This window comes from Corapipo altera, unplaced genomic scaffold (assembly GCF_003945725.1).
Source record: "Corapipo altera isolate COAL_440 unplaced genomic scaffold, ASM394572v1 71, whole genome shotgun sequence".
NCBI classification, from domain to species: Eukaryota; Metazoa; Chordata; class Aves; order Passeriformes; family Pipridae; genus Corapipo; species Corapipo altera.
In genome coordinates this window covers 2019341-2036984 of record NW_020884916.1, presented here as the reverse complement: position 1 = coordinate 2036984, position 17644 = coordinate 2019341, and the positions used below count along the sequence as shown (strand labels likewise).

Sequence of the window (17644 nt, the reverse complement as noted above, 5' to 3'; positions counted from 1 at the left end):
TGCCACTGCTCTGCACCCCCTGACCCCCCCGGCCATCCCCGTGCAGCTGCTCCAGGAGATTGTGCTCGTCAGCACAGAAATCCAGATGTCACCTTCCTCCCCCCTCCCGCTCCCTTCCTTCCTCCACCCTCCTCACGGCTCCTCGTGGCTCCCGCTCCTGGCCCCTCCTGAACAAAGGCCCTGTAGCCATGGTTAATAATCCCCACAGAAAGGCCCTGCAGAAGAGGAGAGGAAGGAGAGGGGAGACACAAAGGAGCCTCTGGCAGCCCAGCTGAGGAAGGGGGTTGGAAGGAGGCGTTTTCCTGAGCTGAAGGACAGGAGTGTCGAGGAGGGCTTTCAAAGGTGAACAGAGACGGGCTGGAGGAACCCCAAGGTGCCCTCATGGCATGTAGAATACCCCATTCTTTGTTGTCTTCCACCCAGGGAACAGGCAGCCAGAGGCTGGACAGCCCAGGCAGGTTCCTGTACTTACCCCAGAGCCCTCAAGCACCCCAAAATGCAGCACCAGGGCCTGGCATGAAGGTGCCCAAGGGCAGTGATCCTCAGCACTGCTGTGGCCCAGCGGCAGGGAAGTAGCCGGCCGCTCCCGGGGCGGTGTGGGAAAGCACAGTGCTGGCCCACATCCCGTCCCTTCCCTGGGGAGCGGGGCCCCTCTCAGCCCTGCCGGTGTTGTGTGAAGAGGTGCAGGCCTGGGCGGATGCAGCCGAGGCTTCCGCCCTGCAGGGCTGCCCTCCATCCCCCCTGGAAGCGCACGGGGAGCCGGGACAGCCGGAGTTCCACCGGCACCGCCACCGGCACCGGCTGCAGGGAGCCGGCACAGAGCACCCCAGGCAACCCCACAGAGCCCTCCAGACCCCCCCGAGCTGCTCTGGGCCCCACGGGCTCGGCTGGGGAGTGCAGGGGTTGGGGAAGGCATGGGGCCCCCTGTCCCCACCTGAGACACATGTCGGGACACGCACAGCGAGAGCACAGCCCAGCTCCCTCTGGCAGCATCCCTCGGTCCCCTATCAGCAGGGATCTCGCTGGAAAGGTGGAAGGGGCTGAGGTGTGTGCTGGGATGCAGCCTGTGCTCAGCCCCAGGCCCCGTGCCTGGCTCTGTGCTCCCCTCTGGCTGTGGAGAGCCAGGCTCAGCGGGAGCCAGGGGAGAGGAGGCAAATGCAATTACACACTTCCAGATCATTCCTGCAACCTGTGATGCTCCGATAACGCCGCGGAATCAGCCCTGCCCTGGGCACGGTCCTGTGCATCCCAGGTTTCCAGCAGCTGTGCCAGGGACTGGCAAAGCCCCGCTGCTGCCAGGGGCAGAGCTGCCTGTCCGGGCACAGCCTCAACTGAGAGGTGGCAGGAGGGATGGAGGAGGAGAGTGTTGGGATCTGGAGGGGCCCAGGCACCAATATTCCCTCCACTGCCAGAGAGGGAGAGTTGTGAGATCAACTCTCAGGTGGGTGTGCCTCAGGTGGGTCCAGACCTGCACTCCCTGACCTTCCCACCCTGGCTGTGTGCGTGGGACCAGGACAGGGGAGCCTAATCCATGTTTGTGTGCGTGGCTGTGAAGGGGTGCCAAAGCCAAATCCATTAAGCAAGCAAACAAACGAGAGGGCGTGAGATCAGGCAGCAGAGAGGGAAGATGAAGGTGGCCAGCCCCGAGCCCACTTGGTGCCACACACAGCGCAACGGGGCGATTTCGTGCCATCTGTTCCTGCCTTGCTTTCAAATCCTGCCCATCTTCCCCAGAACTATTAGTTTGTTAGGGGGGGGGGAAAAAACCCCAAGTTTTCTTCAAAGTTTAACAGACTGAAGCCCAACCAACTGGAGGCACAGCCATGCAGTGGGAGCAGGAGGCTGTTTGAGGGTGGCACGTCCCCCGCCGCAGTGGCTGGCCAGCCTGTTTTCTCCAGGGAGGGGCACTGCCCTTTCCAACTGCTGGGAATTTTCCTGCAGAGGTTTTCTTAGCAACATTCTGCTTTATTTTTAACACGGAATAAAAGTTAGCCCCGGAACAGAATGCATGAGCAGTGTGTCATCTGGGTCCTCCCGCTTGTTTGTTTGACTTGGTGGGTGCTTTCCAAGGCAGCCCTTGGGCCCCCTTCCCTCACAGGGTGGCATTTGTGGGGCTTAAATTGGGGTATTCTGTGCAAAGTGGAAGATCCCTTTCCCTGCTCTGAAGGGAGCAGAGCCTGAGGCTCCTCTAGTGCTGCATCCTGCCCTTTGGAGGGAAAGAGTGAGCACGTTGTCAGGGGGTCCCCGAGTGCTGGGCACACACTCAGGGGGTGGCTTTTCCCACCCACAGACAGGGAGCTCCTGCCCACCGGCTGTGGAAGCATCCCAGTCCTGCAGCCGTGGGGCTGGAGAGCAGCTCCTGAGCATCCTGTGGATGATGGCTCAGCTCCCTTGCACTTGTTCCTCGCGGCGAAGGGAGGAGGCCTCCCCTCTCCAGAGGCAGCACAAGGGCTCCGAGCCTTATCGCTGCCCAGCATTGCCATTTTAAGTAACTAATCCTATGGGGAAAAAATTTAATCATTTCCGATGAATCATCCAGCCTTTGGCTGGGAAAGTGTTGGGGGGGGGGTGCTGGTCAGGCATGAAGAGGAGGAGGAGGAGGCAGAGGAGGAGGAGGAGGAGGAGGGCATGGGAAGCACCGCTGCATGGCACCAGCGGGGGAGCAGGGCTGGGGCTTGGGGCCAGCACAGGGGTGCTCGGGGATTCCTGGGAGGAATGCTGTGCCTCAGGGGAACCTGCAGCCCAGCCCTTGGGTGGTTCAGCGGGGTCAGAGATAGGCAGCTCGTGCTGCCCGGGTCCTGGAGCACAGATTGTGCAGCAGGGAAAACAAGCAGAGGAGAGTAAAGGATATGCAAAGGTTCAGAGCCCCTGGGGTGAGAGTGGAAGGAGAGCACTGAGCTGGGGACAGCCCTGATCCTGTACCCGGGTGGGGTGATCCCGAATCAGTGAGCTTTGGGAGTCCTGTGAACGGGCAGTGAGTACAGTAAACAGAAGGACTTCGAAGGGGAAGGAAACCCCAGATGGGTCCAACACAGCCCCTGCGGCTCTGACTGACCCGGGGGAAACTGAGGCACGGAGCTGGGCTGTGATGGGGCAGGGGCACCGGGCCCGTGTGTCCTGCATGGTTTGACTGTGGGCAACTCGCAGCACCTGAGTGGGTTTGATGTGCTCCTCCTCGGGCTGCCGGAGGGGCCGGGCTGCGTCCGGCTGGGTGATTACCCCTGGATAATGGGAGCCTTGTGCAGCCCTGCGAGCCCCCCCGCCCCCGGGCCAACAGTGCTGCCCCGGCCCCGGCGGCGAGCGGCGTCTGCACAGCCGCCCCATTCAGCAGCAGCTGCGCGGGGGCTCGGCCGCGGCTCCCTGTGCCCTGGGGCCCTGCCTCGGGGACAGCATGGGGCTCTCTGTGGGGCTGGGGACACCGGTTTGGGGTAGGAACCCCGCAAACCTCAGGGACCTGCCTGGGACAGCGCCTGGGACACGACCCTGCTGCGCCCCGCGGACCCCGCCGTCACCAGGTGCCTCCTCAGAGCCCAGACAATGACAAAGAGTGGTTCCCCCCCATGTTTTTGTGTTTGCTCTGCGGGTTCAAAGGTGAGCCAGCAGCTGCGGCTGGGCTTTAGGGCCGAGCGTGGGGCTGAGCGGGGGCAGCAGGTCACTCCTGATCGTCGCCGCTGACACCTGCACACTGGACTCCCGGGGACCGAGTCCCTGCCGCCGGCATTCCCCAAACCCCAGGGAAAACAGCCCGATCCCAAACACTTCGCGAGCGATTCCACCTCCAGCGCCCGGCTGTCTGCCTCGCTCAGCCCGCGCACGCCCGGGCAGGCAGGAGCTGGCAGGAGCTGCGAGCCCCTCCGGCACCGCTGGGAACGCCTGGAATACGCGGGGCTGTGCTGGGGAGGGGGGGGGGAGAACGGGACACCGGGGAGGGGGTGTGGGACCCCCGAGCCGAGCGCTGCCCGCTGCGGGGATGGGCACGGCGCTGCGGGGATGGGCACGGCGCTGCGGGGATGGGCACGGCGCTGCGGGGATGGGCGCGGCGGCGCCCGGCCGGCTGCCGCTGGGGGGTGATAGGGGGCCGCGGGCGGTAGGCAGGCACAGCGCCTTCCTCCCTCCTCCTCCTCCTCCTCCTCCTCCTCCTCCTCCGCCTGACGTCAGCCCCGCGGGCCCCGCTTCAGTCGCGGGCGGCCGGCGGTGGTGGCGGCGGGCATGGCTGGGGGGCGGCGGGCGGCGGGGCTCGCCCTGGGCTGGGGCTGCTGCCTCCTGCTCTGCTGCGGTGAGTCGGCTGCGGGCCGGGCCGGGCGGTGCGGGGCGGTGCGGGGCGCGCACCTGCGGGAGCGCTCCGGGGCGCTGCGCGGGGCGGGGGGATGCCCTTCGGCCCTGGGGGACACCGCAGCGGGTGAGGGGCTGCGCTTTGCTCCCCGGGGGGCAGCAGCCGGAGGGGGTTCCCCCCCCACCCCGGGGCCAAGCCCGAGCAGCCCCGGAGCGCTGCGCCCCTCGGGCGGTGCCTGGCGCGGCGCCGGGAATGCTCGGATCGCGGGGCCGGGGCAGAGCCCAGGTGGGATCCGCGCGTGTCCCCGCCCGCACGGCCCCGCAATCCTCGGCAGGGTGGGGCTGGGTGCCCCGTCCCGCTCTGGGGGCCCCTCTGCAGCCCGCCAAGGTTGAGGGGTGCCCCACGTGCGTTCAGGGAGCTGGTTGTTATTGGGAGGCATCCACCCCTTTCCTTCTAAGGAGTTTTCCCCTGAGCGCTGTGTTTCTCTTGGCTTTTTTAGCGCTTTCTTTTTTTATCCACTTTCCAGTCCATTTTCACCCTCGGGGGGTGGCTGCGCTTCCTGCCCTGCCCCTCTCCCCGCATCCCTCCCTCCCTCCCCTCGCCGGGGGCCCGGGAGCGGTCCCGGTGCGCTGGCTGCTCCCTTGCCCCGCCGTGCTGCGGAGGTGGCCCCGCCGCTGGGAACCTGCCCGGGCCGAGGTGTTGGAGCCAAAGTCAGGCTCAGAGCAGAGTCTAAAGCAGGCTGCTCCCACCCCCGGCCCGTGCCGGGATCCCCTTCCCACAGCACATGTACCGAGCCAGGAGCCTCTCAATGGTTGGCGGCGTCGGTGTGTTTGGAAGCCCAGCCACGTGAAAAGGCTTGATGCTTCCCAGAAGCACGAGGGGCCACAGCCAAGACATTCCCAGGCCAGCCAGTGCTGCCGGAGCGGGGGGCTGAGCCCACCCTGGGGCTGCCAGAGCCACCCCAGCCCCTTCTGCACCGCGATCCGGCTGTTAGAGGGGACTCGGGGTGTTGTCACCGAGCTTTGGGGTGGGGTTGAGAGCTTGGCCTCTCCTGGTGCACATGACGGGGTCCTGACGGGTTGTTTTAGGGTGCAAGGTGCTGGTCCCTGCGGCAGCGGAGCCCTGGCTCCATCCCCATCCCAGGGCAGGGCTGGGCTGGGGCGGAGGCTGTTGGGCGCTGCTGGTGGTGCTGCTGGTGGTGCTGCTCCTTGCGGGGCCGGGACTCTGCACCCTGTTCTTTCTCTCCGCGAAGAAGAATCTCCGGGGTGCAGATGATGCTGTTCTTTGTGAGCTGGGGCTCCCCGGCTCGGAGATCTGTGCAGGAGGGGCAGCTCTCCCGGGGAGCAGGAGGGTAGCATGTGTGCCTGTGGCTGGGAGCAGGCGGGATCTGGCCGCAGCTGGTTTCCCTGAGAGGGGGAACGCAAACCCGCGGAAACCTCAGGCGTCCCACGTGCGGCTCCAGACACCCTGCGGTGCCCCTCCTCTCGCTCCGGGACGGGGGGCTCCGCGCCGGGGGCTCTGTGCAGCAGCCGCGCTCCTCGCCGCCGCCTCCCCGCACACCTCGGCCCTGCAGGAGGCTGGCGAGGGACTTGCGCTGCTCCCCACCCCCTTTCCCGGGCTCTAAAAGCAGATCTTTGTTCTTGTGGAGCTCTGGCTGCCGGCCGGCTGTCGGCCAGCCAGATGGAAAGGCACGGGGGCTCTCCTTCCTTCCCTGCTCGCTCGCTGCAGACGTCCTCCCTCTCCAGATCTCTGGGTCTCCCGCTGGAGCTGTGCCAGGCGCTCGGGGTGGACGGAGCTCAGCTCTGCAGCTGGGCTGCTCGGGGGTCTACAGGTCCCCTCACCAGACCTGGTGTCTGCAGCTGTGCTGGGCACGGGGGAGGATGGCCAAGACTCCAGGGCCTGCTGTGCCAGGGTGCCTGTGCCCAGCGCCTCTCCAGCTTGCCCACGCAAATAGCAGAAAGGTCTCGGAGCTGCAGAAGGAAGCCTTGTGCCCCCAGGGTTGGGGGGGACCTTGTGTCCTCCCAACTGGCTGCTGGGTGCTCCTTCCAGCTTGTCCCGGAGGAGGTGGGGAGCAGAGAGCCCTTGTTCCAGGCAGGGTGGGGGCTGCAGCGACCGTGTCAGCCTCCTCAAGGGCAGTGTGGATGGTTGGGAGGGATGTGTGCCTCATGCCAGCCCCAGATGCCAGCCATTCTCCAGCTCTGAGCTCATGGTTTCGGTTGCTCTGCTGCCTGGTTGAGGGCCCTCATGCCGAGCGGGTCAGGGGGAGGGCCAGCAGCTCTCCCTCTCCCAGGGGTTGGCTGTGGATGGAGAGGCAAAGTCTGGCCTAGCTGCCTGCAGCTCAGAGAGTCACAGCTCAGGAGACAGTGCAGGGTGGCAGCAGGGCCACACCCCAGCCCCAGGCTTGCCCAATTCCTGCCCAGTTCTGCAGGTGCCTGCGAGCACCAGGCAGCCAAGTTGTGGCTGTACAGGGTGGGCAGGTGCCTGCAGTTCAAAGTTATCTTTCCCTATGTACACTGGGTCTAATTTCCTGTCCCCAGTGCACTCTTATCTCTGGGCATCACCTGCTGTTTTTCTAGCACCTTCTTTGCCGTGCCATGCTTTGCTCATCCCTCTTTGCTTAGTGCCAGCTGTACCGTGCCCATGGGATGGGCCGGGGCCAAAAACTGTCTGTTGGGCCGGTCCTGCGAGTCCAGGGCCTTTGCTGTGGCAGAAGGGGCTCCTGGCTGTGTTTTGGCACTGTGCCACCACGTACCCACTCCAAACAAAGAGCAGTTTGTGGACACGGGCGCTGCCCTTTGAAGTTGCCTCGGTGGCTGTTACCGAGCCGTGCTATCACGGGAGATGTTGACACAGCTGCTTCCTCCAGGCCTCTTGTCCCCAGCTCCGGTACCTGGGCTGGCTCTGTTGCTGGGGGACCTTCTGCAGGGCCCTGTGCCAGCTCGGGGCGTGCAGACCCCCCTTGCTTTGTCACCCGCGGGGTTGGTGGCGGTGACACTCCCAGCCTTGTTGTGATGCCGCCCTTGCCTCGGCTCTGCCCGACTGGGGCTGAGCTGCTCCCAATCCCTTGGGAAGCTGCTCCGTTCCCTGTCCTGGATCAATAGCCATTACCTTGCCCATTCGTTCTGGAGCATGGCCAGGAGCTCCATTACTGCTGCGGGCGGCTGGGCTGGCAGGGAAGGTGGGTGCAGGGGTGGGCCAGCCCCGCTCGCTGGGTGCGGGTCCCCGGTGCCACCCGTGCTGTGGGTGGGCAGAGCTGGGTCTGCAGCGTGGGCAGAGAGGGGCTTGCCTTGGGGATGCTGCAGGGATGGGTGCTCCAACCACTGGGTTCTGGATTCCTGTTGTGGAGGGAGCTGGGAGTCCTGGCTGTGCCATGGCCGTGGTGTTCTGGGACATGCTGCCCCCCTGATGGACCCTTGGAGGGGGAAAGGGAGCAGCAGAGAGCCACAACTGGCTGGGACACCCCTCCTGAGCTGCTGCCCTGTGTGCCCACCCTGCTGTGGAGGAACACAGCACCTCATTCATGCCTCAGCTCGCAGGACTGCTGTGGGGGCTGCACAGGCTGATGTCAGGACTCCAGTCCCAGGATGTGGGAGGGTGCAGCCTTTGTGCCACCAGCTTCAATCTCCTGCCCCTTGCCCACCTCTGCTAACCTTCTGACAGCTCCCTGCCTGGCCCATGGGGACAGTAAGACCCTGGGCAGGGTGCAGCTGCTCCCTACCTCCGTGGTGTGTGGGAGCTTGGGGGTCAGAGGTCCTGCTGGCCATTTCAGAAAGGCTGGGATGCCGTGGGCAGGGCAGGTCTGGGGGGACTGCAACAGCAGTGGGGTGGGTGGATGTCTCCAGGTGTCCTGGGGACACTGGTGGTGTGAGCACGACGTGCCTTGTCCCCTCTTTGGGAACAGGATTGGTACCTGAGCCCACGGGCTCTCTGTGGATGCTGAAGGCAGTGTGGCTGGCACTCCTGCTGGGCTGGGTAATGGCTTGGGGCACATCTGATTAGATCATTAGATTCTATGATTAAGCCTAATAGAGCTTTTAAGTTTGTAGCTGGGGCTGCTGTGGTGATGTGCTGATGGCTCCAGCTCTGGGCTCACTTTGCCTCTTGGGAGGGATATTTTCTGCTGAAAGATCCCCAGTCTAGGGGACACTGGCACAGGACACGTCTCTGCCCCACACCCTTTGGGGGATGGAAATGGGGACAGGCACAAGGGCTTCCTGCCCCTACCAGCGGGTTCTGTCCCACAGCTGCAGCCAGCAAACTGGAGGTCTCCACGCCAGCCGTGGTTGAAGTGGAGATCGGGGACACGGCCAGGATCGAGTGCGACTTCAACATCCCTGGGAATGGTTCCTACAGCTACATCGACTGGTTCTACGTGAGTGCTGGCCTGGCAGAGGAGAGCTGGGCAGTGGGCTGGGGGCACAGCCAGCCCAGGGCTTTCCCCCGGGCTCCCCAGCCCAGCCTCTGCCCCTCGCCTGCAGGTGGACCGCAAGGCAGGGACCAACAGCCGGGTGAGGCTGTGCCACATCACCGACAGCGAGGTCCTGAAGGACGATACGGACTACAAGGAGAGGCTGTCGGTGGGGGAGGACAAGGCCCTGTCCATCAGCAAGGTGACAGTGCAGGATGACAGGACCTTCGTGTGCCAGGTCGGAGCAGGGAGCTCCGGCGTGGGCGAGAGCCACACTGAGCTCCACGTCTACAGTGAGTGACGGGGCAGGAGGGCAGCACAGCTGCTCTGTGGGGCTGGGGGGGGTCCCACCCCATCCCTCCTAACACCTGCGGGGTGGCTTCTCTTTCCAGAGGTCCCCGAGACCCCTGTGATTGAGCCCAACACAGGAGGCATCTCTGTGAATAACAGTGCCAACTCAGAGGTGAGGAGTGGCCCTGCCCAGGGCAGGGGGAGGCTCCCTGCTCCCCTCTCCCCGGGGGAGCACCCCCGTGCTCAAGGCTGGCTGTGCCCCCACAGATCGCCAAGTGTGTGAGCAAGAACAGCTTCCCGCCCCCCAACATCACGTGGCACAAGAACGGGGAGCAGCTTGACCTGCAGGAGAACCGTGAGTTGGGTGGGGATGGGGAACCACCTCGGCAGAGGGGCCGGGGTGCTCGTGCTGCCCGGGGCCTCGTCGGCTGGGGGCTGGCAGCCCAAAGGAGGGCGTGGCCCCCGTTTGCCATGGCTGGGGACAGCGGCTGTGTCCCCTGTGACCCCTGCAGAGATGATGAACACGTGGACCCGCGAGTCCAGCGGGCTGCACTCAGTGGCCAGCGTCCTGTTCGACACCGTCACCCGCGAGGACCGCGACTCCCGCTACCACTGCACCGTGCACTACTGGCTGCGGGGGCAGAGGCACGCCCTGGAGTCCCAGAAGGTCCAGATCACCGTCTTCTGTGAGTAGGGGGCCAGAGGGGTGGTCCTGCTGCCTGGTCAGCGGGGTTTGGCACTGACCCTGCCCCTGCCCTGCCCCCAGACCCCGCGAAGCACCTGAAGCTGCAGGTCGTGCCGTCCTCGGCGCTGGTGAAGGAAGGGGACAATGTGAAGCTGGTGTGTGAGTCTGATGGGAACCCACCTCCTGTGTTCAGCTTCTACAAGAGACAGGTGAGGCCAGAGGGGGCACCTGGGCACCTCTGCCTCGGCAAACCCCTCGTGTCCTGGTTGCTCCTTTGGGAGCACCCTGGGGAGTGGGATGCAGGGGCTGTGGAGGGTGCTGAGGGCTCTGCTCTGCTTTCTCCCCACTGCCTGCAGCTGGATGACAAATGGCAGGAACTGTCGTCGTTGGCAGAGACCGACGGCGGGGTCCTGACCCTGCACGGTGTGAACAAGAGCAGCAGTGGCCTCTACAAATGCGAGAGCCTGGACCTGGATGACATGACAGAGCTAGAGGACGAGGTGGAGCTTGTTGTGAACTGTAAGACAGCGGGGTGGGACCCTGTGGAGCTCGTGGTGGGTGCCTCGTGCCTCCTGGTCACCCTGCCCTGCTCTCCATCCCTCTCCTAGACATTGAGGGGGTCCGTGTGGAGATGAAGCCATCCTCCCCCCTTCAGGAAGGGGACAATGTGACCCTGAGCTGCGATGCCCACAGCCCTGTGGCCCTGGTCTACCAGTGGAGGGATGACGAGGTGAGCAAGGTTCTGTCATGCTCAGGCTCAACCTGGGCTTTGCAGCAAACTGAGCAGAGCCAGGAGCTTGCTGCAAAGTCAGGAGATTGCTGCATCTCTCCCGAGGGGCCAGGGGAAGGATTCCCACTTCCATGGACCTGCACTGTTCCTCTCTACCTTGTTGCCTCCTGGCCAGCAGTGCAGGGAGGTCCTGTGCTTGCAGGCTGAGGGTGGCAGGGAGGCCTGAGCCCCTGTGTTAGCTGAGCACAGAAGTGCCTGGTGCCCGGGGCTGATGGCTGGGGACCTCCCTTCCCAACAGGGCAGGAAGATGGGAGATGGGAACCGGCTCGTCCTGAAAAACCTCACCCTCGAGACTCCCAACAACTTGAGCTGCAAGGTGGTGGCCCCGAGTGTGCCAGGGCTGGAGCAGAGCAAGCAGGTGTCCCTGGCTGTCAAGGGTAAGAGCTGGAGTGGGGGTGTTGCCTAAAATCAGAAACAATTCTCTGGACAGTGTTGAGTGTAGAGAGGTGGAAACCAGCTCTTTAATTGTGGCGAGACTTTGGGGCACAAAATATGTTGCACACCCCGACAGCACAGGCCTTTACAATTTTTATAACACCATTTCATTATAACATTTGGACATTACCTCATTGGTTACACCTCGCCCCAAAACTGCCTGTGCCCTTGTCCCACCCTCACCACACCTCCCGAATTCGAGTCGGTGGTCACAAAACAACCACCCCTTCATCCCCATCCTCCTCCTCCTCGTTGTCTCTGTCCTTCTTGGAAAGGCTTCAAGGCTTCTTCAAGTTTTGCCTTGGTTATGTCAAGTGGAGTGACCCTGCTGTGTCTTACTCTGAGTACCTTCTCTAACAGAGAAGATGTTTTTCACCTTGCGAAAATCTTTGCCTGTTGAAATTCTCACCAAGGAACATTAAGCAGCATTTTAGGAGTCTAATACAAAGGTGCTCAGTGGGCTAAATGTGCTGTGCTTAGAGAGCTGTGCTAAAATTTTATATAATGCAGAGTTTGAGGCCTCAGGTGGAGGTGCAGGCTCACAGAGGGAGCCCCTGTTTCCCCAGGGAAGCCGCGGATCGTGGCCATCAGCTCCCCGCTGTACGTGCGGCAGGACGAGGTGGTGAACCTGACCTGCAAGGCCATCGCCTTCCCCCGGCCCTCCGTCCACTGGAGCGTCAACGGCACGGTGAGAGCTGGGGAGGGGGGTCCAGGCTCCTAAAAGAAAATTCCTAAGACTCAGCCAGTGGGTTTTAGCAGGCGGAATTCCTGTTATTGTTACAACATCGGATGCTCGAGAATCTGATTTCTTCCAAAGCATGTGTGCAGAGTTGCTAAAGCCTCTTGATTTTATTTAGTCACCTAATTAATAATTCAAAGCATTACCTCATACTGTCACACCCACCTCCAAAACCATCCCTCCCTTAGTACCACCCTCAACACGCCTCCCGAATTTCAGCGGTCCCAAAGACCCCTCGTCTTCATCTTCCTCACTTATTCCGTGGTCTTTGGCACAGCATCACACCTTCTGGAATGGTTTCAAGGCTTCTGAATAGCTTTGCCTGGTTGTATCAGGGTTTATGTTCTCTGTTATGTCGGTACATTTTTGCAAATAAGGAACTCTCCACCTTGCTGAAATCTCTTTGTCCGTTGGAATTCTTGACAGGAATGTCAAACAGTGTTTTTAGAGGTACTCAGCAAGCTGAAGGTGCTCATGAGCTGTACTAAAACCAGATATAATACAGCTTTCAAGGCATCAGGTCCCTGTGAGGGGCTCAGGTGCTGAACTCTCCCCTGCCTCCCCTCACCAGGCTCACGAGTTCGTCGACAACCAGCACATCGCCAGCAACCTGACGGTGCGTGTGAGCCGCGACCTGCTGAAGGCTGGGGCCATGTGCCGCGTCTCCAACGACCTGGGGGTCAGCGAGAAGCACATCCAGCTGCTGGGTGAGTGTCTGGCACTGCTCTGTGCCCCCGGGAACCCCCCCAGCAGCATCAGTGCCCCTCGCCCGGGCGCCGGCTGTGGCAGGGCTGAGCTGAGCTCACTCTCTCTCCCTCCCCTCCTGCTCTTCCAGTGGAGTCCGTCAGGAAAGGTCAGTCTGCTGATGGTGTCCATCAGCCCAGGCTCTGGCAGGAGTCACATTATCTAGCCTGGGGAGGGAGCTTGGCTGCTGGCTCTGCGCTGCATCTCCCGCTGCTCCTCTCCCTGCCGAGCCAGGAGGGAAGCAGAGGCTCTGTTCCCAGCAGTGGGAAAGCTGCCTGCTTGCCCTCAGCCGCCTCACCCTGCAGCCCAGACCTTACTACTGGGCAAGGAAGCAAAGGGATGGCCTGGTGCCTTGCAGGAATCCCTGCTATCCACCCTCCTGTGGCACATTGGGGCATGGCATCCCAGAGCAGACTGTGTTCATACAGAGTGTTTCTGTACCGAGCTCTGCATCCTGCAGGGAGCTGGGCAAGCACTGGGAACTGGGGGGAGGAATCCTTTCCTTGCCCACAAAGAGAGGACCGTGGTGGGACAGGCGTTGATTTCTCCCTCTCTCCTGTCCTGTTCAGATCAAAAGACAACAGCAGAGAGCCAGGGGGTGATCATCGTGGCCATCATTGTGGCCATCCTGGTGGTGGCCGTGCTGGGCGCCGTCATCTACTTCCTGCACAAGAAAGGCAAGATCCCGTGTGGCCGTGCTGGGAAGCAGGACATGTAAGCAGTGCCACCCGCCCCCCAGGGAGCCCACGGGGCCAGAGGTGCTTCCTGCCATCGCTCATTGTGCTTCCCATCTCATTGCACCAGCTGCTCCCTGCACAGGGGGGGAGGAACAGCCTTGGGGTCGGGGCGTTGCACCGGGGGCTTGGCAGCTTTTCCAGCTTCCCACAGGGCACTGCTCGCCCCCCGTCCGTGCAGGGAGGCCGTGAGAGGACAGCAGAGTGGTAGAGCAGCCAAGGGTCCCCTCCCCGGGGAGGGGCTGGGCAGCCCAAAGCTTCCTGAGAGCCGGAGGCCCCACTCCAGAGCATCCCCTGAGGCGGAGCCCCAGGGCTTGGCCACGTTGCCCCTCTTCGGGTACCGCAAACCATGTCTCAAAAATTGTCACCTCCCTCCCCTAGCACAAGGCCAGAGGCACGTAAAGACAAGATTGTAGTTGAAGTTAAGTCAGATAAACTTCCCGAAGAGGCGGGGCTCCTGCAGGGCGCCAACGGCGAGAAGAGACCCGCCGCTGACCAGGTAGGATGGGGCATCGGGCACTGCCCTCTTCCCGGGGCTGGGAGCAGAGCTGAGGAGGGATGAGGGTGACCCAGGTAACGCTTTGCTCCCCTCCCAGCACTGCCCACCCTGCATGGGCCTCCATCATCCATCACCAGCGCTCAGAGGGGCCGTGGGAGGGAGGGGAGGTGAGAAAACTGGGATCGCAGCTCCGAGGACACGTGGGCAGCTCTGCTCTGTGCCAGCCCCTGGCACCTCCTGAGAGCATGCTGCTCTGCTTGGCTCTGCCTCCTTCCGTGCTCCCTGGAGCAGCAGCCAGGCTGTCCAGGGGGCCTTAGGGAGAAGGAACTACACAAACCTCTCTGGGCAGGAGTCAGGGTAGAGGCTGCAGGGGTGGGTCCTGCTCAGCACCTCTGAGAGGAGTCTCTGGGTCCACGTGCTTTCCCCTCACCTGGGGTCGAGTTCCCAGTGCCAGTGCTGTGCCAAGGCAGGGCTTGCCACGCTCTGGAGCCACAGGATGCAGCACCTGAGCCCTCTATGCCTTGGGCCAAGAGTTAACCCCTGGTTGTGCCTGCACAGCTCATCCCTCCCCTGCCCTTGGGGTGGGTACCTGGCCATGCTGGGGTGGCCCAGGCTGGCAGCTGTCCCCCATCACCTCGGGTGTGTCACTAACACACCTGCAGCAGAGCATTTGAGCTTGTGTTCATCCCTAATTGCTTGTTTTTATCCCCCCTCTCTCCCTCTTTTCACGTCTGACTGAAGAGCGAAAAATACATCGATCTGAGGAACTAGAGAGGAGACCTACTAAGTGCTTTCTTCCTTCAAACCTTTCCTGCTCTTGGATTGCCTTCTCCCACCCCTGCTCTAGCACCTGGGGGGGCACAGCCAGAGGCCACTGCTGTGTCCCAGTGCTGAGCCCCAGCATGCAGGGGACACCTCCCTGACTCACCTGTCCGTTACCTCAACCGTGGGCTTGCAGGTGTTGCCTTAGCAAAGCTGGACTTGCTTTACTACTCCAGAGAAGCCACAGCAATATTAGGAAGAAATATCCCATTAAGCTACTTGGTGGAAGGATTTGAGGCTTTTTTTCCCACCCCCCCCAGGTAATCTGTTCTGTACATGTGTGGGAAGGGTTTGATGCGTTGGGTTTTTTTTTTTTCCCACCCCGAAGTTGCTCGGAGAGGCTGTTGGAAGGTAATTTTTGGGATGTGCCAGGCACCTGAGCTGTAGTGGTGTGCAGGTCAGAGGAGGAGCAGTGGACGTGGGGTGTGTCAGGGCGGCGTTTTGGGGAGGTTTTAGTGCTTTGCTTTGCCTTTGAACTGGTCTGGTCTGGGTTAAGCCTGGGCAGTGCCGTGCAGGGAGGGAGCTCCCTGATGATCCCACGGGAGGAGAGGAGCTGGCAGAGCAAGGATGGGGTGCCCATCTCCAGCCATGTGCCAGACCAAGCTTGTCTGGTTTGTACATGAGGGGCAGGGCTTCCCTTTCCCCTCAGAATTGGGTTTTTTAAGGGGGGCTGCCCAGCAACGGCAGAAACCCCTCAAACTTGGAACTAATACTAGACCAGGGCCAGTCAGTGATGTCTCAGGGTTTTTTATTTTTCTTGCCAGCCCCAGGTAAAACTGGTTTATTCCTGTGCTTTGGGGGCACCTCTGGCCCTGCAGCCAGGCTGGTGGGGAGGGGACACGGGCCAGAAGGTGCCTTTAGCTCCTGCCACGGGCTGTGCCAGCCTCCCACCCGCAGCTGGGGCTCTCTCCTGCCTCCTCCCAGAGGGCTCGGCCCCTCCTGCCTCTAAATCCCTGCCCTCCGAGCTCTGCTGCCCACAAGCCTTGGCCCCTGTGTGCCAGGAGCACCGTCCCTGTGCCACCTCCCTGCCAGCGGGGACCCTCCCCGCCTGCTACACGTGGTGTCCCAGCAAAAGCTTTGGTTTATATATATATATATATATATTTTTGTTGGACTTGTGTGTACATTTTCCATAAGTTTTGTCTGATACTTGCAAGGGTTTTTTTTTTTGTTTGTGTTTTTTTTTTTTATATATATATATATGTGAAAATAAAGTACAAATTAAAGGCTGAGTTTGGAGTTTGTTCCCTCCCCTGGGGGGGGGGTGGGAAGGGCAGAGGGTCTCCCCCATCATTCCTTCATCCCATCAAGGTTCTAACACGACATATTTATACCCCTGTAGCTGCTGATAAATGTCATACACCAGGAACCATCAGTACTAATAAATCTACTAATTATTCTAATAGATAATCATAGCTTTGGATGGTAATATGTGATTATGCTGCAAGTGGTGGTAGATATTAAAAGAGAATATTGTCAATAAAATGCAATAGATCCCAACTGTAGAACCTATTGATAGTTGTTTTAATAGCTAATATAGATAATAATAGTTGTATTTTAGCTAATATACTAATAGTTGTATTAATAGCTAATATAGATCCTAATAACTGATCACAGATAAACCAATAACTAGATTGATTTGTTCTGATAGAATTGATTTATTCTGATAGAATCTAGAGATTACAGTGGATAATTGTATTAATTAGCCACCACAGATACTAATAAATATTAATGGGTTTTCCCTTAAAGAATTTAATAGATACTGTTATTCATATCTTAACTACTTTAGTTCCCAGTATCTTATTGCTAATATATCTTATTGATAATATATTTTATAGATAATATGTCTTATTGATAATATACCTTATTGTAATATGTCTTATTAATACTGATGGATTTTAATGGATAATTTTTAATTGATGGCAATGACTGCTATGAACACTAAATACAAATTGGTAGTTAATTTACTGGATGCTGGCAGTAATAGCTTTTTAACAGAGAATTTCAACAGTATTATGTGATTAGGAGAATCTTTTAATAGAACAAATTATATAATACAGGATTGTATTTCTAGCTACTAAATGTACTAATAAGTCAGTTCTAATAATTCTAATAGATAATTAGAATAATAGATAATAACTACCATTGATAATTCCAAGTGGATTCTCTTACACACTCCTAAACTATTGTATTTCTCTCCCTAAATTAACAATTTAAAGAATAACAATATTATTAGACACTGGTAGATTGTACAAGAAAAGATCTCCATGTCAGCTATTTTAGATACTAATAAATCTATAAATACATTCTCCTAGGTAATTTTAGGCCCAGCCATTGTAACTGCTACTGGAGAACTATTAGATTTTAATAGATACAATATTGGCTAAAATAGCTGTGGGTTATCAATATATTGAATAATTGAATTATTAATAGTAAATGTTATGGCCTGTAGTAGCTGTTAATATTTTAGACCAATGTAGTCAATAAACAGGATTATCTGTTAATCACAGCTGTTAAAAACAAGAATAATGGTAAAATCAACTATCCCAGGGGATTCCAGTGGACACCAATAATTCAATAACTACCTCTATGAGCAGCTCCTGTAGACACATTAATTATTAATCAATAATTGCAGTATTACATTGAGCAACTTCTATCAGAGAATTATATTTTCAGGCTGTGGTAGACAATAATAAGACTCTAATAAATAAATTCTGTTGCTCCAGGGGTACCTGGTTCTATCACAGAACTGTGATAACAGCTCTGGGACGTGCTAAGAAACACTAATAAAGCTAAGAAACTAATATTGCTAATTAAATATTAATAAAATTACACCTCAGACCTTGGACTCCACTTCACTGGGCTGACACTTGTTGATCCACTGCCCCCATGTGCCCCCTCTCATTTGGCCCCAGTTGATATTAATTGACCCCTTGGAGCCCTCTTTGAACCCCTGTGTCATCACTGGACCTCTTGAACAGTGATCAGAGCCCCAAATGACCTCAAGAAACCCCCCAGTGACCTCATTTGACCCCAAAATTCAATTTTCAGACCCAAGTGACCTCAAGTAACCCCAGTGACCTCACTTGACCCCTGGGCCAATTATCAGAGCCTCAAATGACCTCAAGTAACCCCTCTGTGACCTCATTTGCCCCCAAAATTCAATTTTTCAGACCAAAATGACCTCAAGTAACCCCAATGACCTCATTTGACCCCAAAATTCA

The 17644-nt window shown here is 58.8% G+C and overlaps 1 protein-coding gene across 4 annotated transcripts; it reads left to right on the top strand.

The window, feature by feature from the left end:
- The first annotated feature begins 4209 nt into the window (after positions 1 to 4209).
- MCAM (melanoma cell adhesion molecule) lies at positions 4210 to 15590 on the top strand. Of its 4 annotated transcripts, XM_027655709.1 has the most exons (16): positions 4210 to 4276; positions 8518 to 8645; positions 8752 to 8974; positions 9074 to 9144; positions 9240 to 9327; positions 9485 to 9658; positions 9739 to 9866; positions 10014 to 10176; positions 10266 to 10387; positions 10686 to 10824; positions 11449 to 11570; positions 12193 to 12328; positions 12457 to 12474; positions 12935 to 13079; positions 13481 to 13598; positions 14340 to 15590. In XM_027655709.1, the coding sequence occupies exons 1-16, from the start codon at positions 4210 to 4212 to the stop codon at positions 14367 to 14369; spliced, it is 1872 nt and encodes a 623-aa protein (XP_027511510.1). In that variant the 3' UTR covers positions 14370 to 15590. The 4 variants fall into 4 exon arrangements, with proteins under 4 accessions (XP_027511510.1, XP_027511511.1, XP_027511512.1 ...); XM_027655710.1 differs by lacking the exon at positions 12457 to 12474; XM_027655711.1 differs by lacking the exon at positions 13481 to 13598.
- The last annotated feature ends 2054 nt before the right edge of the window (positions 15591 to 17644 follow it).